This window comes from Chlamydotis macqueenii, chromosome 18 (genome assembly GCF_036417535.1).
Source record: "Chlamydotis macqueenii isolate bChlMac1 chromosome 18, bChlMac1.mat, whole genome shotgun sequence".
Taxonomy (NCBI): Eukaryota; Metazoa; Chordata; class Aves; order Otidiformes; family Otididae; genus Chlamydotis; species Chlamydotis macqueenii.
Window position 1 is genome coordinate 8,090,519 of NC_141573.1, and position 20,529 is coordinate 8,111,047.

Below are 20,529 nucleotides of genomic sequence, written 5' to 3' on the forward strand. Positions count from 1 at the left end.
ATACCCTTGTGAAGGTAACAAGGCATTGGGCACGCATAGCCAGGACACGTGAACCCCACCGAACTATTTGAGAAAAAGGATCTGGTCTCAGTGGGTCTCCTGCCCTCTCTCTTGAGTTAGTGGGAGAGGTTGGTGTCTCTGTGTGGGAGCTGCGTTCCCATCTCGTGGTGCCTTAGGTGGTGAAGTGAGGTGAAGTGAATCCCACCCAGGGTGTCTGAGTGCAGCCCTGCCACACAGAGCCCACTGTCTCCCTTTGAAGAGCCCTGAAAGTTACCCCTGGCTGTGCCAAAATGAACCCTCAGTTGTCTAAACACAAAACAAACTTGATTTGGGGCAGTGGAGGAAGGGGGTGTTGGAAAGTATCCTGAAACCTCTGTCGTGCTGCTGCCCATGAAGATCTGTCAGGGCTTGGGTTTCTGCAGAGGATGCTGGGCCACTCCAGTCCGGAGAAACTTCTAGTAGCCTTGTGCAAAGGCTCCCAAAAGTACAAGTGGCTCTTCACCAGGTGGAGAACCTGGCTGATGTTTTCTTGACTTAACTTGGAAGTCCTGGCCCAGTAAGAAAATCAAGACTGAGCCAAGTGCATTAGTTCAGCGAGGCTGCTGAAAGATGAAAGGCTGCAGGAGTGAAGCACTGATCAGGAGTGACAGGGGAAATGTAAGCAAATTCTGGAGCCACGTCGTGTTGGTGACAGGCAAACTGCGTCTATATTGCCTTCAGCACGTGAATGCCACAGTAAGGTGGTGTGCTGAGCTCCGAGTGATGGGGAGGTGCTCGGCAAGTCGCAAACCTCTTGAAAGGATAGGGGCAAATTCTGCTGAGTGCCTAATCTTGGGAGAAAACAGTCTTCACTATTCTTAGGGGATATTTATAAAATGTTGAGCCTACCTGGACCTGAAAAAGCACAGGGCTTGAAATAAGTTATTGCTCAAGATAATTAACATCAGAAATTGCTTGACTTCACCTCTTGCTCCCGTCTCCCAGAGTGTGATCTTTCCAGGTTACAACAAGTGGTCTGTGTTTGCCTAAGCGCATGCCCTCTCTTATATCAGCTTCTGTTTGCAGGAGAGGTTGGGAGAAAAATGCTTTTATTACACGGCATATTACAGTATTGATATCTCAACTTACTCAATGTTTCCCCCCCCTTCCTGGAGCTCCAAGAGTTTAATGGTCACAAGAATCTTAGGCCATTTGCTTATTTTTCCTCTGTTTTTCTTTCCTAGACTGTGAAAGCACTAAACCACTTAAAAGAAAACTTGAAAATCATTCACAGAGGTGAGTTCACGTCTTTTCTTCCTGCCTGCAAAAATAATTGCAAGGACTTTAAGCAGCCTTTGCTTCAAGTCAAAGTATAATTAGCGTGTGTACTACCGCGAGTGACAGTACAGGTTTTGCACAAGTGTGTTCCCCGCAGCTGTTTCATTGCCCCTTTGGTCTGTGGTTTTCCGTAAAAGTACGGAAAGGTGTCTGAGTGGCATCTTTGGGGCAGGCTCCACCTCTTCTTGCTCTCCGTCAGGATCCTTGGCAGTGGCGAGTGCATCCAGTCGCCGCCTGCCCGCCCCGCGCCGAGGGGCGATGGCAATTGCGCAGCGCTGCTGGTGTTGTTTCTCTGCAGCTGCTGTTCTTGAAATTGAGACCTTCAGCCGTGACTTACCAGTTTAAATTTCTTTCCCTTGCAGACATCAAACCTTCCAATATTCTTCTGGACAGAAACGGAAATATTAAACTCTGTGACTTCGGCATTAGCGGACAGCTTGTGGACTCCATTGCCAAAACGCGGGATGCAGGGTGCCGGCCGTACATGGCGGTGAGTGGGGATGAGCCGGGCAGCGGGGTGCTGGCGTGCCCCTGGGCTGTGCAGGGTCTCACCCCCCTGCAGGTCCGGCTTGGCACGGCTCTGCCTGTCATCTGACTGAAGTGCCAGCCTGTTCCCCGTGGGATGAACACCCCTTTCCCAGATCAAACCGAGCTCTGGATTGAGTGCTGCTGCTGGTAGCATAAGCAAAGGCATCCAGGCTGTGGCAAAGTGACCAAATTCCCTTGTTTTTAGCTGGATTCCTCTGCAGCTGCCAGTGCTGGAGCAGAGAGCTTTTCTGTGCCTTTCAGCAGGTCCCGCTCACGCTCCAACAAACAGCGCGTGGGGGGGGAGGCAGTGCCATTTGGGCATGGGGTTTTCTTGGTCTGCAAGAAATCCATTTGCTGTGGTAAGATTATGTCACAGGAGTTATTGCAGAGCAGAGTTATAGTGAGTTTTGCAAACCACTTTAGTTCCAAAGTGTGCCATAACTTAATTCCAGGAGAATGTGATTCTGGAGAGTGGTGGTAGCAGAGCAGCTGCGTGGAAATCGCTTGGGCTGAGCTGTGGCTCCTGGGAGTCTGTCCTGCTTGTTTGCTTTCCTCCCCCTCCCACGGAGCAGAACTGTGGTGGTAATTTTTGAAGTCATCTGAAGGTTTTAAACACTTCTGTGCATCGGGCTGCTTTGAAAATGCATCTCTTGGTTTCGTGTGAGCTTAGGGTGCCTTGCGTGGGGAGGTGTGTGTCTGCTGCTGTCAATGTAACTTTGATTTCAGTGACTATGCTGAACTCTCCTTATCTTATGGCTCTATATGCTGAAAAATACTGTTTCCTTAACTCTCTCATCTATCATCAAAGAAACAAACAAAAAAAAATCTCTCTCTTTTAAGGTATAGTGCCCATCTGGTTCAGGGAATGGCTCTCATATGGCTTTTATCTGGCTGTGGTGTCCAAGGCAAAACCTGTCTGCCCCGATCCTGATCTGTGCAACACACAGTCTGACTTTTGGAGCGTTTGACCTTTTCTGTTCACTGTCCTCATAGCAGAGCTAGTTACTCAACGAGCTGGAAAGAAGAGTACAGATGAGATCTGTTACTGGAGACCAGTGCTGTGGTACAACAAAGTGCGTGCGAGCCCCCGAGCTACGTAACGTAGTGAAATGGGGCAGAACGAGTTGGTTTAAATAAAGACCTGTGAGGCTGCAGAGAAGGCAGAGGCAGATCTTTCGGCAAGTGCACGGAGCTCTCCGGAGGGAAGAGGGCCAGTCAGAGCTGCCCAGTTTGTTGTGTTGGTGTGGCATGAGATGCCGAGGGCCGCAGCAGAGAGGGGTGCCCCAGGAGGACGTGGGAGCCGGGGCACTCTGAGCTAGCCTGACCCTGAGGCTGAGTATTTGCAGGCACTGATAACTCCATAGAGCGATGCTATGGCTGTTGTTGACTTTTCCCTATCCTCTGAGGTGTACATCGGGTCTGGAAATAGGGTCTTGAAAAATTGCTCACCCCTTTTCCCCCTCCCAAGTTCAGTGGGCTATAGTTACAGGAATTGACGGTCTCACTTTTTTTTAAAACCGTGGGTAGATGGTCAGCTTTGCGCAGGCTGCTGGTTTAGTTGTGATGTGATAGTTACCAGCATGGCTGTAAATGGCTGCGCTGCTTCATTTCCCCTGGGCCTTGAGCGGGTGGGTGCTTCCGATGGCCCCTTGTCTTTCCTCCCGCTCTGCTCTTTGTGCATCTCCAGCTCTGTTGGATTTTTAAGTGAGCAAAAGTGTTTCCATTCAGTTTGTGATTTAAAGAGCTTTGGCATGGTGCATGGTCTGTGGGATCAGCCAGCAGCTGGCAAGTGGTGTGGGAGATGGCTGGCCTCTTCGCTTCTGCTTTCCGGACTCGGTGACTCCTCTCCAAGTACACAAGCATTTCCACGTACTGAGAAGCCTGGGAAATGGGGAGATGTCCCCAGCCTGCAGGCACATCTGCCAGCTCTTTCTCCAAGCCAGCAGAGGCTGATGGCTGTAGTGATGCTGCGATCGAACCTGAATGTACCTGGGAGGGAGTCAAGCCAGTCACACTTCTTTTGAAAGGAAAATATTTCTTTTGGTGCAAAATAATGTGACAGTGTTCAGGCAGGGTAGGTCTGGTAAGGGCTGCTGGATGATGCTCCCTGACAAGGAGAGCGCGTTGCTCTGCAAGGCCCGCTTGGCCCACGGCAGTTGCAGTAATTCTTGTAGCATGAGCGCTCGCCCACTGAAGGAACCTGATAACACCGTGTTCGCTGGAGCTGCATCCCCAAATAGCCGTCGGTAACAATAACATTGGATGTCGGCCAGTTTGACTGCGAGCGGTCTGGTTAGGCAGCAGGAGCCGTGTCCGGCTGTTAAGCAAGTGCTGTGTGGTTTAACCAAAATTGTTCGAGCTGTCACAGAAAGCAGCGTATCAGCCTTGGAGCTGCCAGTGCTGGAGAGGTTGTTTTACTTCTGACTTTGAATTCCCCTGCGATCGTTACATTGAAGTAAAGGCACCGTGTTGGTGCCTTGTGTTCTCTGGAAGAAGAGGGCAGCAGCCTGTCCCCAGAGAGCCCTCCTGAGACCCGTGCTGGTGCCAGTGTCGTGGGTTTGCTCTGGGTGAGGTTTCACAACATGCTTATGGCAGCCGTAAACCAGCAGTGGGGGTGAGATTGCTCTGGGCCAGTCCCCATCCTCCCCACCTACTGCTCCCCGGCAATCCCTGTGTTGCCTCCCGCTGCGGTGGGTGCTGCTGGTTTGGGTGGGAGGGGAGGCTCTGTGTGCCAAGCTGAAGCTGGTGGTCTTTGTGGCATTACTGCTTTTTGCTACCTCAACGTTCAAGTGAACCCAGCTTCTGTGTCAGAGAGGGAGGATGAGATGGGAAGCACCTGGTTCAGGCAGGGGAGAACCCAGCCAACGTGAGGATGGATGTCGTACCCTGCCCTGCTCCTCTCGGACCTTTCCAGGGGCAAACTTTGGTGTCACACATGTCCTTGATCCCTCCAGTCCGTTTCCCAGGTGACCTTCACCTTTCCCTGGTGAAAATGGGGCAGTCGCTGCTGGCACCGGTGTCCAGGGCTGGGTGGAGGCTGTTGTCTCTGCACTTGGATGGCTTGTGCAGAGTTCAGGCCGTGCACAGAAAGGGAGAAATTCCCAAGGCAGGTGACAGTGACAGCTCTGAGCCCCAGGCTCCCTGCACGCGTGGAGGGAGAGGCTGCAGGGATGCAGGAGATGGAATCATAGAATGGTTCGGGCCACCCAGTCCAACCCCCCTGCAAGGAGCAGGGACATCTCCAACCAGATCAGGTTGCTCAGAGCCCCGTCCAGCCTGGCCTTGAACGTTTCCAGGGATGGGGCATCCACCACCTCTTTGGGCAACCTGGGCCAGTGCTCCACCACCCTCAGTGTGAAATTCAAATATCTGAATCCTTTACTGAAGCAGAGCTGAAGAGCCTGTTTCAGCTTCGCATTCCTGACCCAATGCCCAAGTTCTAATCGGGTTCAGCCGTTCATTTATCTGAACAGCAAGCTGTGGGTTTGAATTCATGCAGCTAAAATCCTCTTGGATGCTCCTGAATATTGCTGTGTTGGACTTTATTTTTTCTTTTCTTCTTTTTTTTTTTTTTTTCTCTCTGAAATTTGGCACCCAGCCATAATTTTTATGACTGAGAAAACAAATTTGGGAGGAGTCTAGGAGACATGTGGCACCGTCCCTCTGCGAGCAGCGCAGACTGGATCCAGGCTGTGCCGCCCACGGCGTAGCGAATGCCGGGGGAGATGCCTGAGCTCTGAGTGCAGCCCTCCCCGCTCGCATGCTGCTGCTGCCATCCACGTGCTTCAGGGGTTTCGGCTGAGAACATAACCTACACTTACTCATTCACCAGCTAAAATCGTCCGTGAGGTTTGCCCGGCGTGGGACTTCTCCTGTCCGAACTTAGCTCCTTACATCACACGGCGCAGAGCCCGTGCCGAGCAGCTCCGCTGCAGGGCTGAGCTCCTGTCTGGGCGTCAGTGTTTCCACCCCCGTCCTGCCGGGGACGCAGTGGGACGGGATTTTCCTCCTCACCCGTTCAGACGCTCGTCTGCACGGGCAATTTCTATAAACCTGGGGAATCGTGTCAGCAGCCGCCTGCGTAAGCAGACCGCTTGGCCAGAATGATTGTGAACAGGATGTGAGTTTTGTGGAGGACAATATTAAAAGGTGGAAAAAAGCTGGTTTGGCCACTAGGGTCTACGTGGGAAGTGCCTAAAAGTCAGTTTTGGGAGGCAGTTGCTCTCAGGAGGCATGGGCAGTTCAGCTGGAAACACAGGCAGCTCCTGCTTGCCGTGGGTGTGCTCTGCGTGGGGCATGGCTGGCTGTGCCGGGGTGGCCCGGGGTAGTCCCCGCTGCTGTGGTTAGCTACAGGAATGCTGTGCCCAGACCAACAGCTTCTGGTTGAATGGAAGAGAACTTCAAGAAAGAGAAACCGGATTTTAAGTCTCAGACTGCTCGTGACTGCAGCCTGGCCCTGTCTGAGCTGCCCCACGATGGCTCACCTTTGCTGATGACCATCTGCATGTTGTTATGCTTGATTGCTGGTTAGGATGTGTGTAACTTCACCTGTAGACACACTCTCTTGGTTCCCTTTCTCTGCTGCATCATAAACTCCTCTAAGATCCGAAGTCATCCCCTTGCACTCCTTCCTAATGGACTCCTTGTCTTTTCAGTATGTGTTTGAGAGCAATTCAGTCTTTTGTAACTAACTACTTCAAGGACTTCTGGAGCATCCTCACCAAAATTGCAGGCCCTCAGTGAGGTTCCGTGACAAAGTTACTCAGCAGGGCCGAAACGCTACCTTCCAGCCCTCCAAAACTGCTGCTTCTCCAGAGCTTGGCCCTGTTGATATAAGACGGTTCTTGGAAGCAGAGGTGGGGATGGCACGGAGGGGGTAGATCAAGCTCTGGAGCGTGGCCTTCCAAAACAATGCCAGACGGAGACGACCTCCGAAGTCCTGCATTAGAGATGCCTCTTTAGGTGCTGGAGAATCTACTGTAGTGCTCGTGAAGTTGTCCTGGTCATTAATTATGCTCTGAATACCATCTTTTTAATATGAGTAAGCCTTGTTTTGATGGGTGGCTGTGGGCTCTTGTTGCTTCTTCCTCCACAGAATTAAGGAGCCCTTTACTTGCCACAGCCCCTTTCTGCAGTAGGTACTTTCTGACTCTGCAGTCATCTCTTAAGCTTTTCTTTGAGCAGATTAGCGACTGAGCAGCTTATGCCCTTAAGGCAGATTGGATTGTATTTTATCACTGTGCTGTAAACTCCTTATTTTTTTAGCATCCTTTTGCAAACATAGACCCTGAAATTGAGCAAACTTCCAGTGTTTGTCTCACCTGCGGAGTATATAGTAAGAGCAGTGGGTTCCTAGTGTGTCAGCCCAGCTACACGCCTTTTATCGAGATGTTCCTCTGGGATTTCATGCTCTCCTGTCCTTTTTGAGGAGCCGGTCACCCCAGAGTGCTGCTTTTTCTGTGTCTGGCTGAGTGAGTCAGCATCCAGCCAGAGCCCAGCTTACCCAACATTCAAATCATGGTAGCTCTTCCGTAACCCTTATTTATCACACTAGCAATATTTTTATAATGTGCAGAATTCAGTAACACTAATTTTGTATTTTCTCAGATATTATTAGCAGTAGGCCAAGAAAGGTCACCTTTGAGCTCCCTTTATAAATCCTGTCTTTCCCACTCAGTAGAGTCCTTTTGACAGCAGTTGCACTGAACTCTGTCAGCGAAGCCATTTACTCATGCAAATTATTGATGCTTGGTTTAATTGCAGCCCAGACAATGCACTGTACCAGTCCAATTTATTACAGCCACACATTTACTTTTTTTTTAACAAGACTGATAAGGTCACCGAGAATATGCTGTGCCAAGCGCAACGGGACCTTGTTGCCTTCATTAATGTTCCTGCCAATCTTTCTGTGCCTAGCAAGTGTCCCCCGTCCACCAGTCCGTCGCTTTCCTGCCATCTTCCTGCTCTTGAGACCAAGGAAAGCTCTTAGGAAAGCTGGCAGGGAGGGGATGGTAATTCCATGCGAACGGAAACCAGCGTCTCCACCTGGAAAATACTGCTGGAGAAGTTTTTAAATGAAACATTCTCCCAGAGTAAATATGTAAAGGAAATAGGAGGGGAGGAAAGGCCATTCTCTAGAAACATGATCTCTGCTGATAATCTCTGTGCACCCGCGGGCTCCGTGGCTGACCTGGGTGAGGGGGAGGGACAGGAAATCAAAGAACAGAGGGGATTTTGGAAGGAATGTCTGAATTCAAAAGTCCAAGCAGGGATTAATATTTTGACTGAAGTATTTTTTGACGATACTAGGCTTGTCTCCTGCGTAGGTGTAGAAGTGGTGCACACAGACAGCATTACTGCTGCTGTCCTGGAGGTGGTGGACTGAGGAGGGGGGCAGCGGCAGGTCTGCCTAGCCAGCAAAGACAGAAGAGCTAATGTTCTCCACTTCCCTGTCAGCTCTTCCACCCATCGTGCTGTGTGTCCTTTGCTGCATCGCGCCCTGGCCGAGGAGCCACGTCTCCTCCTGCAGCCAGGGCAGGCTGCTGCATAGGATGCTGCAGGACCCCTGTAGCAATTGGCACTGTGATACAAGTCTGGAGAAGACAAAGTGTTAATAGCTTTTTCTTTGGTCACCTAGTACTGGAGAGGAGGGATAGAACCTGAGAAAAGACTTTACCCAGCACAATGTGACTGTGTGTCACTCGTTCATGTGAATGACTCACATCTGTGCTCTTAGACCAAGGCTTTTGCAGCACTGAGGTCACCTTCTGTGAGCCCAGGAAATCCAGAAAGCTTGTTAGACTTCGCTGTGCATGAAATTAGACACCTTGCTTCGCAGCCGGTAGAAGAATTTCACCTTAGGGAGGTCACTGTCACCTAAGGGAGAGCCTCCAAAACTTCCCGTAAAGCAGAGCGGTAACACCAGCCAGGAGTGGATGGATGTTCACATCTTGTTGGAGCTCCAGCACCTATGTAGGGCTGCATCTTGGGCACCAAGATCTGCTTGAGAGCCAGCATGGCGAGTCCCTCTGAGGACAGTCACCTCACAGAGCAGGACTGCCTCATTTCTGGAAGATGGTGGTCATGTCCACAGGGCTGGTGGTGAGCATCTCCTGAGGAGTTCAGTGTTCAGGCTCTTCCTCAGCCTTACACGGTCTGAACTGCCAGCCCAGCCCTGTAGAGAAGTCAGGAAAGGGACTTGCAGGAATAAAATGTTTGGAGGTCTCAGCAAGCAATGAGAGGGAGCTGAACGCAGCGTCTTCGCGCTCTGGAGGAGGAGGAGACAGGCGAAGCAGGTCTAAGAGCCCAGCGAGTCAGTGCCTCCTCGCCTGCCCTGCTTTGTGCCCATCACTTGCATCACAGCCTGGGCCATGCTGTGACACTAACGCTGGCCATCGCTCCCTGCTCCAGTGGAGTGTGCGAGGGACCTGGGAAGGGCAGAGCCACGACGGAAGAACAATTCGCTTTTCACTGTAGGAGTGTTCTTGAGAAATACAACACCAGAAAAAGTGAGTGACAACAGCGGAAGAATTTCCCAAACTAGTTATTTGTGGTCCAAAAGGTGGTTTCCATTGGCATTGCACAACACTGCAGGCGATCAGAGACATCGCTTCCTTCCTTGCTGTGGCTTTGGTTTGGGGTTGGCCCCAAGAGCAGAGTCACTTGGGCAGTGACCGATGCTTCTCTCTACGAGTGCTTGCTGAGCCCCTCACAGGGCACTGCCATCCAAACAAGAAAATCACAGTAACGGGGTCACCACTGTGGGAGGGATGGCATTTTTGTCTCAAGCGTCCCTAAACAAACACACATGTGGTGTTTCAGCTAAAGCAGCAGCAGAATAGTGTGCTAGGGAGCCACGGCTCTTGCGTACAAGACTTGTATGCAGTTTGTGTCAGAGCTGGGAAGGTCTGTTAACGCTGGCTGCCCCGGTTTGTAGCTCTCTGTGTGGTTTGCAGCCGAATTTGGCGCAGATGATGCTGCAGCTGCAGCCCACACAGCCCTGCTTCCAGATGTGCAGTGCTTTACTTTATTCCTGCCACTGGCCAAATCCAGGGAGGTCCCTGGACTTCATTTAACAGGTTTGTTATTTACATTTTAATGCCATGTAGGCAGTTTTGAATTTGCAGTGTATGTGGGATAAAAATTCCCTGATTATATAACCAGCCAGAATTCAGATCTGAGCTTCAAGAACTGGGTTTTCCCAGAAATGCTGCTTTGCACTTTAGGCCATGAGACAGCTGAAGATGGCAGGGAGTCGTGTTTGAGTCTGTCCTGGTGTCACACCCGTAATTCCGTGTGTTTGCTTAGCTGGGGGTTGGAGAGGAAGGGACGGTCAGTGCTGCTCGCTTCTGCTCGCGGTTCAGTCAAGACGCTGGTGCTTAGGTGGACACTGAAATGGAGAGAAGCCCTGTCGCAGCCTGCACCCTTCTTTGATGCGTTCCGATTCCACCTCTTCGCACCATCAGCACATCCAGTGGTGGGTCTCCATCTCAGCCCTTTCCTTGCTTGTGCTTGGCGTTAGAAGAACACCTGGCAGGAGTTGGGCTTTGTGCAGCCCTCATTCCAGGTCTCTGGAGTGTGACATGCTGACTCTTCCTTCATTGGTGTTAATTGCTCCCATGTCATCTACATGGAAAATTCCCAGGATTCTTTCTGCTCTGTATTTAGACAGCATTTATTTTGGTCCACCCTGCTTTCCCTTTAACTGTGCTACCACGGTCTGGGGCCAAGTCCCTGTTGCTCCATCTGCGCTCTGCTCGGTCGCGGTAGCAGGCAGGGGTGCTTCAGATGAGAAGCTCTGTCTCACCAGTGCCGCCTGCCTCACCAGTCCCTGTAACACACGTTGGTACCCGTGAGGTGGTGTTATTCCGTGTGTTACTTCCAAGCACAGGACAGCTCTGATTTATAGGTCTGAGCTCCCCTTGTCCTTCCTGAGTCTGAGTGTGAGCCAGTGCTCACCCATGGGCTCCTCTTTCAGACAGTTTGCTTCTTACTGAAATCTCCAGGATTTCTTCAGGAGCATCCACATCCTGAATGTTTGCTGCTTATCAAACCATCCTCCCTTCAAATAAGCAGGTGGCAGGGACTGGGAATACACGCTTGCCGTTCAGATCCTCACCCCCTTTGCTGTTTTCCCATACTTTTCCTACTGTCTCGTCTACAAAATTGTGGAGAAATTGTCATTATGTTTCTGTTCCCTGTTAAGGAAATGGATGTTTATATTAGCTATTTATTCCTTATCAGCTGGTTTGCGAGCCTGTTGATACGGTGTACGCAGTATGGAAAGACTGAACTCCTCCAGCAAAGGCAGGATGCTGATGTGTGCAGTCAGAAGCGTGGATTTACCGGCACTATAAATGTCATTGCTTTTCACTGAGCTACAAGATAAGCGTGGGGGGTGGCTGATGGTAGGTTTAAGAGAGTTGAATTTTAGTAATTTCATTATTTTGCCTGACCTCCCATGAGGATTATTGAAAAGTCCATCCCAGCTGTGAGAGGAATAACTACCACGGGAGCTTAGGGGGAACAGGAACCATAACTGAGGGATAAGAAAGCGAAGGGCAGACCTGGGAGGATGGGAAAGGCAGTGTGATCAGGGTATGGCCTGTTTCAAAGCAGATGCTGTAACTGGAAGCAAGGGTGATAAAACACATCAGTGGCACTGGGAGGGCAGTATACTGTGTACTGGGCAGTAGTGAACGCAGACAGCTGAGGTTGGATGCCTGCCCTAGCAACAAGTTTGCCTCTGGAGCTGTGCCAGGCTCTGCCAGGTGGGACAAACTTAAGAGTTTTTTCTAAGTTTGCAGATGATTCTCATTCCTTTGTGCATGGCACCGTGTTTGACTGGTCCTTCTTCCTGTTCCAGCCTGAAAGGATAGATCCCAGCGCATCCAGGCAAGGCTACGATGTCCGCTCAGACGTCTGGAGCTTGGGAATTACATTGGTAAGCGAGCGGGGTTTGAACCCTCTGCTGTGCGGCGCTTTCCTGGCGGGTAGCCTTGGTGCACTTTGCAGTGTGACGGAGTTGGTTGGTGTCAAACACGTGCCTGGAGCAAAGCCCAGCTCCGCTGCTGTGAAGCATTTGCATGTTGTGATTGAAGTGGGCACCTCCTGGCTCAGAAACAGGATAAATCCCTTCGAGGCAGATGGCTCTCCTGAACCCCTGAGGATACATTTAGCTGCAGCTATGTTTTGCAGAGAAGGAGATGAGAGCAGGGAAGAGGTGTTGGATCATAAATGAATTTTGTCTTCAAAATCTCAGATGAGAAGGGATGGTGAGCATGGTGATGCAGAACAGAGCATCCAGCCTGTGTGCATAAGCCTCTCAGAGCCCTGGGTAAAACTTTCTCTCCTTTTCTCTCAGCTGAGCTTTGTCTAGGGAGTGGAATGAAGAATCTCATCTTAATCTTCCTTTTGGGGGTTCAGGGTCCTTGCAGACATTTTCTTACACTGACTGGACTGACCGTGCGTAACCTGCCTGGTGCTGTTGCTGTCTCTGCAGTATGAACTGGCCACGGGGCGATTCCCCTACCCCAAGTGGAACAGCGTGTTTGACCAGTTGACACAAGTAGTAAAAGGAGACCCACCGCAGCTGAGTAACTCAGAGGAGAGGGAGTTCTCCCCAAGCTTCATCAACTTCGTCAACTTGTGGTAAGTGTTTCCTACTGAAGGCAGTTGGAGTTGGCTTGTTTTGGCATTGCTGGCTATTTGGCATGGGTCGTGTGCCAAGCAGTTTCTAGTTTTAGTTTCACATTCCTGCGCTAATGTGAGAGTGAGGACCCTTTGCATTCCACTGGTTTGGGAGTGATGGGAGTCTTGTCTGGGTGGGGGTTGAGGGGCAGACCTTAGGGAACTGCTTTTCAGGGTAGGGGTGAGGAGAAAACCTCTGAGAGTCTGTGCTCGGGAGAGGCATGCTAAGACCCATGGCAGGAGGTTTTTGTGAGCAGGGGAGGGCCTGGGCTGTGCATCCTGCTCCCTGGTATGACACACCCTTGGGACAGACCTGCTGTTCGCCCTTTCTTCTGCAGGCAGAAGCGTGAGACACCTGGCAGTGTGGTCTCGTGGCTGGACAGAGGATCTGTACTGGTCCTGCCTTTTGCCTGGCAAGGCCAGGAGTCTTCCCACCCAGTTTTGCTCAGCACAGAGGTTGTCAGGTGGCTTGCTTGGTTGTTGGCTTCATGTCTTGCGTCGTTCATATGTCAAGATCAAGGCTAGAGCTGCTTTTTTGAGGTGCTGGGCCTCTGCAGCATGGTCAGTCTTGGATGGAGAGCGTGCAGTGTGTGCGCGGGAGGAGCTTGGGACAGTCCATCTGCCTGCCGTGTGTGGATGGTCCTGCTTAGTTTAAGGGCTGGTTGTGAATTTTCTGATGAAGTATTTTTCTATGGAAATGAGAAAGGTGGTCAACATAATTTTGTTAACCTAATACTGAAGCACACAGGAAATCCATCAGTGTGACCCTGTGTTTGTCTTCTCGGACCTTCTGCCCTGGGCAGACCCAGGTGATGGATGTCTCCAGCACATAGGTGTCCATTTCAGAGCTCTGTGACACAGGAAGACCTGGTTCTAGACAATTTTAACTTAAAGAGGTTTTGTTTCAGGGTTTTCCATCTTCTGGAGATGTTTCTTGGGTTTGGATTTTACTCTCCTTCAGAATTATGATTGTGTTTTATGGACTTTGTGCATTCAAGAATCAGGAAAAATACTGAAGAGTCCTGCAGTCTTGCTGCCTGCTTGCTGTTATAGATCAATGAGGAAAGGATATTTTTGATAAGGTTAAAAAGTTTTAAAGTTTCTGGGAATTTTTTTTTTTTTTTTTTTTTTTTTTTTTTTAAATCTCAATTTGCTTTGGATCCCAGCAGTGCTGTGAATGCCTGGGTGGAACATTTTTCCCCTTCAGCCCACATCCCTGTGTTAGATGCTTATCTGAAGTCACACTCCTTCTGGAACTGCTTACAGTGATTCAGCTTTCTGCTCCGGCGGTTGCAGAGTGTCCAAGCTCTGCATCTGGTTTTTGGGAGCCTTGTGCTGGCAGCTGCAGCGCTAACCGTGCTCGCAGGCAGAGCCGCGCGCTCCTGAGGTCCCATGGGCCCGAGGAGGAGATCGGATGTCCCTGCAAAGGAGCTGTACGGCACCTGGGGCTGCAAACGGCCACTCCGGACACACAGCTTCACATCGAGCTGGAAAAAAAAATGGGGCTGATTTATGAAAGTGTGCATGGAAACGTCAGAGCAAAACTGGGTCTGTGAGCTGAAGTTCTGACTAGTTGCCTTAACAGCGTTGTGAGGAGCATGTTCAAACCCCTAGACCGGCAGAGGTCAGAAAATGAATTGCTGTTGTGTAGCAAAAGCCTGAGGCAAGGATGTTTGTGCAGCAGCCGCGGGATTTCCTGCCCTCCCTGCCCCTGCGCAGCTCTGCAGGCAGGTCTCGGGGCTGAGCAGCGCTGGGCGGGCAGCGTTAATTCCCCTCTGCTTCCCCAGATAATTTGAGGCCGCACTGTTGCAGTGCTGGAGCTTGGGAAAGGTCCAGCCAGAGCCCATGGGGATTGAAATGTGGCTGTTGGGCGTTAAACTCAACTCCCTTGTTTGGGAAAGATGCTGTATCAGCTCTTTCTCTTTGCAGTGGTGCAGCTCAGCTCCCAGGGCAGGGGCTGCCGGTGCCACCCATTGCCGAGCCCCATCCCACAGCCCCTCTGCCTCTGCTCCCCATCACCCCTCCTGTCCCCCACCATGTCCCCCCGAGCAGGGGCTTTGGTGGCCGCTGACACCTGCCATCCCCCTGTGCTGCGCTGGGGCTGGGTGGTGATTGAGGTGCCAGGTCAGCCCCACAGGAGGGGACCCCCCTGTCCCCCAGCTACCCTTGGGCAGCCTTTCCTGTCACCTCTCCTGTCCCTTCCCAGCAGCTGTGCCCTGCTCAGTGCTGGATGTGCCACCAGCGCTGGGATGGGCCAGGAGGGCCCGGGAGCCCGGACCTGGCCTCACAGAGTGGTTTGGCCGTCTGCTGTCCGCTACAGCGCCGGCCTGCGCGTGCCAAGGCGACAGTGTGGTGCCTGTGTCCCCGCCCGTGCCCTGGCAGGCAGCGCTGGCTCTCCTCTGCCTCTGAGCCCTGCTGCCCCGTGGATGGAGGACGGGCCGGGTGCTGCTGCCCAAAACTTGTGGTTATGCTGCAGGTAGGCCTGTTTCCGTATGGAGGCAGCGGCAGCTGGGATGGCATTCCGCTTGCAGCTCCCTGGGCTCCGTCCCCAGCAGGATTTGTTGGTGGCCACGTTTGCTGTTCACTCGTGTGGGGAGGGAGGGAGGGAGTCTCTATGATCACTCACAGCGCAGGGATGGTTTTTCCAGAAAACAAAAGGCTCTGAGTCCCACTGTGACAGCAGTGAATTCAGCATCATGTCCTGTAAAAACCTGCTTTTGATGTCTGTAACAGTTCTCCCAATCCCACCTTCTCCTAATTCTCTTTCTGCTTCCTTTAGCCTTACAAAGGACGAGTCTAAAAGGCCAAAGTATAAAGAGCTTCTGGTGAGTGCTCATGCTGACCATTGCGGTTCTGCCGGTCACACAGCGGGGCTGGGTCGCACGTCTGAGGTGGCTCCCTGTCTTCTCGGGCCATCAAGGCAGAGTGTTCAGCTCTGTGGGCTGAGGAAGAGCATCACCTCCATGCCACCTCCATGCCTGCGGCCGTGGTGGCAATGGCCGAGGTCATGAGTGTCTGTACGTAAACATAGGAGATCAGCGTGGGGGGAAATGCCCTGTTGCAGCGGATCGGTGATCCTTGAGGAGGGCTCGGGCAAAAGCACCGGGGTGTGCCATGTAAACGCTGCCTTTGCTTGAGGCCCTGGTTCCATGCAGGAGCCGTCGCGTTGCTGGCCAGCACTATCGCGTGTAAACGCCTCCAACACGCTGGCCACGCAGTGAGGATGGGAGTGCTCAGGCAAAAGTGAGACCTTAAAGGTCATGGGTCTGGAGTGAGACACCAGCAGAGCCTGTCTGTGGTGGGAGATCCTAAAGGAGGGAATGCAGGGGTGCCTGTGGATTGGATAAGTCACACTTGGCAACCATGCACCTTCAAGGAGCTCTGGGCCTCTGGAAGCCACCTCTTCAGGGGATGTGTGAACCCATGCCCAGGGTCCCTGATGGTGGTGGTGTGATACAAAAGGAGTTTGCCTGGTGTCCTGGCCCAGAGAGTCACCATGGTGGTACTTTCCAGCTGCTCTGAGTTGGATCCGGCCAGTACGGCCCCCTGGGCAGAGCAGAGGGTCAGGAGAACTGAGTTTGGGTCCTGATCTCCTGTTAGACCTCCGCAAGCCATGTCTCCCTGTCACTCCTGTCTGCCCATTGCTGACAAGGCTGATGATGAAACCACTGTGGAAAGTATTTCATTACATGTCCATGCTACAAAGGAGCCAGGTGCTGCTGATACTGCACCCTCCCTAATGCTGCCCAGCAATTCCTGATGCTCCTGGAGTCATAGAATCATAGAATGGTTTGGGTTGGAAGGGACCTTCAAAGGCCATCCAGTCCAACCCCCCTGCAAGGAGCAGGGACATCCCCAACTAGATCAGGTTGCTCAGAGCCCCGGCCAACCTGGCCTGGAATGTTTCCAGGTATGGGGCATCCACCACCTCTCTGAGCAACCTGGGCCAGTGCTCCACCACCATCAGCATAAAAACTTTCATCCTTATGTCCAATCTGAATCTGCCTCCTTCTAATGTAAAACCATGACCCCTCGTCCTGTCACACCAGGCCCTGCTGAAGAGTCTCTCCCCATCTTCCCTGCAGCCCTCTTGAGGCACTGGAAGGCCGCTCTAAGGTCTCCTCGGAGCCTCTTCTTCTCCAGGCTGAACAGCCCCAGCTCTCTCAGCCTGGCCTCACAGGAGAGGTGCTCCAGCCCTCTCATCTTCCTGTCCCACCTCCATACTGCACATTTAAGATAGGAGTTCCCTGTATGTAAAAGCCATGGACCAGGCTGTGTCCTGTCCTGTCCTACAGCTGCCACCACGCACTGTGGTGTTCATCAGCCAATCTGTACGTGAAGCTTTTATCTGGGGTAGGCAGCACGTGTCAGAAGGGAGAACATAACCTTGTTGTCTTTTTATCTGATTCCAGAAACATCCCTTCATCCTGATGTATGAGGAACGCACAGTGGATGTTGCATGCTATGTCTGTAAAATCCTGGATCAAATGCCAGCAACTCCCAGCTCTCCAATGTACGTCGATTGATATTGCTGCTACGTCAAACTCTAGAAAAAGGGCTGAGAGAAAACGAGCTGTAAAGAATTTTCATCACATATTGCAGTGTTTTTAATGCTCGCCCAGACACCATGTGCAATAATATTGGTGTTATTTCCATCCTGTCTGTATACTGTTGTCACATATAAAGTGCATCCCTGTAATACCTGATCACACAGTGTTAGTGTTGGTCAAAGAGAGACCTCATCTTGCTCTTTTGTGGACATATTCATGAAATGTGGAAATAAGTACATTTATTTGTTGACCGTGATTGGATAGCACCTAAAATTCAGTTCTAGACTCAAAACTTGGAGACTTCTCAGCAGCTACTGGAAAGATTTTTCTCTCAAACTCTTCCAATTGTTGTTTCAAGTAATAATAAAAAGCAAACAAACAAAAGTTAGGCGTTGTCTGTCTGAACATTAAGAGACTTTGCCTGGAGGGAGAAGAACTTGCTTAACCAACGAGATGCTTTGCCTTCTGGAGCTAGAAAGGCAAAGGAGAATTTTATTCTTCACAAAGTGCAATAGATTTACTGCTATGAAATTCTGTTGCTTTACAGTCGCAGTGTACTTTCTGGGGACAGTGTACTCAGCTAAACTTCCTGTAAAAGAGAGATCATGTTAAATATAGTGAATATGTCTTTACCAAAAATATGTTGCGTTGAAAGAGGCTAACATTAAACTATTCAGAGAGGGGACATCATGTATTCTTTCTCCTTTTACCAAGCCAGCCACTCTTCACTCTTAACTAGGTGTCCTGTAAATTGTTACCTGGTAAGATAAGACCTTTGACCTGAAGAATTATTAAACTACTCGATTGAATTTAACCTGCTTGTGACCTGATTTATAGCTGCACAGTGCTCACCACCCGCTGCCTTTGCTTTGACTTCGCCGAGTGCCGTTCACAAAGTCTGCAGCCGCTTTAATGAGCCACGAATGAACGTCTGTGATTTCTAGCCGATGTTTCTCTTGTTCTTCACTCTCCCCAGCCCTGATGCTAGCGTCTTTTCACTGACCCGAGACCGGCCCGGCAGCACTGCCAACGCCCAGCCTGGTGTCCCACACAAGACCAAACCTCAGTGTTTCCTTCTCGCCACTCAAGCAGGACAGTGGCGATGTCCCCCACCACACTGGGGCTCTGTGCCTGCCCCGCTGCTGCAAATGTCACTGCTTAGCTTGCTAGAGACCGTCACCACCTTCTGGGCATAGGTAACCCCTTTTCTGACCCTCCATAGCCCTTGTTACTGCACCTCACTGGGATTGTTTGGTGCAGACAGAGAGGAGGTGGAGATGAGACGAGGGAGCACCTAACACCTTGTGGGCTTTTAGCTGACGCAGCAAGGCTGGGCAAGCTCTCATCTTTTGGCCAATTGTTGAGCAAAACAGTCCATCAGTCTTTTTTTTTTTTTTTTTTGGCCGATTTTTCCTGCAAACATTTTTTTTTTCCCTGAACTTTGTAGTTTTCAGGCATTTAGTAGCACACCAGGGATAAAACGGAGGCTGCAGGGTTTCTGATTTCCATTTTGAGCTGTCTGGTTTAGGAGCTTGGTAGGACTTCATCAACGGTAGGGCACCCTACTGCGGCAAAACCAGGCCCAGGACGCAGAGGGCTTCCAATGTCAAATCAATGCTACCAAGTGCAAACTGGGCTAGTGTGGGAGCACTGGAGACCAGCACATCCCTGCCCCAGCTGCTCGGTTGGGAAAGGAGAGAGCTGACGCTGGGCTTGCGTGGACACCCGGTGCTTGTCCAGCTGCAGAGGTGACACCCTTGCTTAGGGCTTGCAGTGCTGCGCGTCTCCTGCTTGCCTGTCGGAGCTGGGCCCTCTGGCACCGAGGTGGTGCCGGTGGGATCCCTTGGGGCGCAGCGTGCCCGGCCAGGCAGGGAGGTGCAGGTCTTCCTGCCCTTCCTGGGCTGTGTTCTTCTGGGGTTGATCATCAGGTGAGACAATCACTCAAATCTTCCCAAAACGGACAAGGCCGAGCTTTCTGAAGTAACCTGTGGTTCCCAACAGCTCTGATGAATCCTGTGGAAGGAGCCGTTGAACAGGGTCGGTAGCTGATCTGAAGCAGTTCTCCCCCCAGCCCCGTAGCCTCAGAAAACTCGGCTTTTCTCAGGCTTGGCGAGTCCCTGCAGCTGTGATTCATCTCAACAGCCTCCAGGCACCCAGAACAGGACACTGGGCGTGCTGGGTCTCCCGGGGTCCTGGCTGGGGGGACTGGAGAGGCGTAGATCCAGTAAGGACAGATGCACGCAGAGCTGCTCTGCCTCTGCCCCCACCTTTCAGACATTAAAGTCTGATTCGCATCTCCCCGGTGACAGGGTGCCCAAAAACCTTTCAGAGGGCTGAGATGGATCCTCCCAAGACTCATTTTCCCTCCAACGCAAGCGACTGCCGTGCTCTGCGCTTTCAGCATGGCCGGGGTCTGGTCCCTGCTGCCGACCGCGTCGGAGCTCGTCTTCGGCAGCGGGACCGGTTGGGTGGGAAGTGGAAACACCAAGCTTTGAGCTGCTGGTGATGAAGTCGGGGGCGAGGTGCTGTGGCGTGGGTGGCTGTGCGGGGGGACAGGTTTGGTGTATTAAACGTAATTATTGCAAACGATTAAGGGTGCACCATTGATTACGATGTATCTTTATTGAAAAAGAAAAAAAAAAAGGTGTATAGTGTTCAGAAGCTGTGAAAATAGTGTAAGAACTGTACATTGTGAACTCTGGTTATTTTTTTTTTCTTGTACCATAGAAAAATGTATAAAAATTATCAAAAAGCTGATGTGCAGGGATGTTGCCTTATTGTCTGTAAAATGGAGCTCAGGAACACAACTGCTTCAAAGAGCTTCGGAGTATTTTCTCCAGTACCTTGGTTTGACTTTCTCCTCTATTTAAGATATTATACCTGGATCAGAGCGTTTCTGTAACAGTTCTGTCCTTCTGCCTGCAGGTCGGTTGTAATAAAACTAGGATGCGACTGTGACCTTGTTATTTTCGTTTTGTCAGGTCAGACATGAACGGGGAGGTTCGTTAAAAGCTGGCGAGAGGCCTGGCTCCAGGCCCTCCCTCCGCGTGGAGGCAGCTGTGCAGAAAACTGCTTGTGCTGAATTAAAACAATTAGAAAGGTGTAGGGAGACCTGGTATTTTCTTTCTCTGGAGGACTGCTGAGCCCTCTGTGCTAATGGGGTGCCTCTTTTGGATGAGCCCTGTTTGCTGCACGGGGAGGTTCTGGTGGCTCGGGACACCTCGTCCCTGTGAGGAGGGCAGGTGGCCGTGCCCGCGCTCTGGGGAAAGGGCAGCTGATGATGTTCACCGTCGTGCAGGCTTCTTGATTTTTGCAAGAGCGGTCAATGTCTGCAAAGTCCAGGTGACCTAAGAGGACCGAGTCCTGGGTGATTTCTGCTGCCAAGCCTCCTGGTGCTGGGACAAGTGTCTCTCCTGCCTGGAAGCCATGGAGGGCTTAGAAACCG

At 51.4% G+C, this 20,529-nt stretch overlaps 1 protein-coding gene across 4 annotated transcripts in view; it reads left to right on the top strand.

The window, feature by feature from the left end:
• MAP2K4 (mitogen-activated protein kinase kinase 4) overlaps window positions 1-20,042 on the top strand; it is an 82,177-nt gene extending 62,135 nt beyond the window's left edge. For all 4 annotated transcript variants that reach the window (XM_086762183.1, XM_086762184.1, XM_086762185.1 and 1 more), the window contains 6 exons: window positions 1,224-1,275; window positions 1,680-1,807; window positions 11,711-11,788; window positions 12,347-12,495; window positions 15,314-15,359; window positions 16,947-20,042. In XM_086762183.1, the coding sequence (XP_086618309.1) occupies window positions 1,224-1,275; window positions 1,680-1,807; window positions 11,711-11,788; window positions 12,347-12,495; window positions 15,314-15,359; window positions 16,947-17,060 (567 nt within the window). In that variant the 3' untranslated portion in view covers window positions 17,061-20,042. The remainder of the gene's footprint in view (window positions 1-1,223; window positions 1,276-1,679; window positions 1,808-11,710; window positions 11,789-12,346; window positions 12,496-15,313; window positions 15,360-16,946) is intronic.
• The last annotated feature ends 487 nt before the right edge of the window (window positions 20,043-20,529 follow it).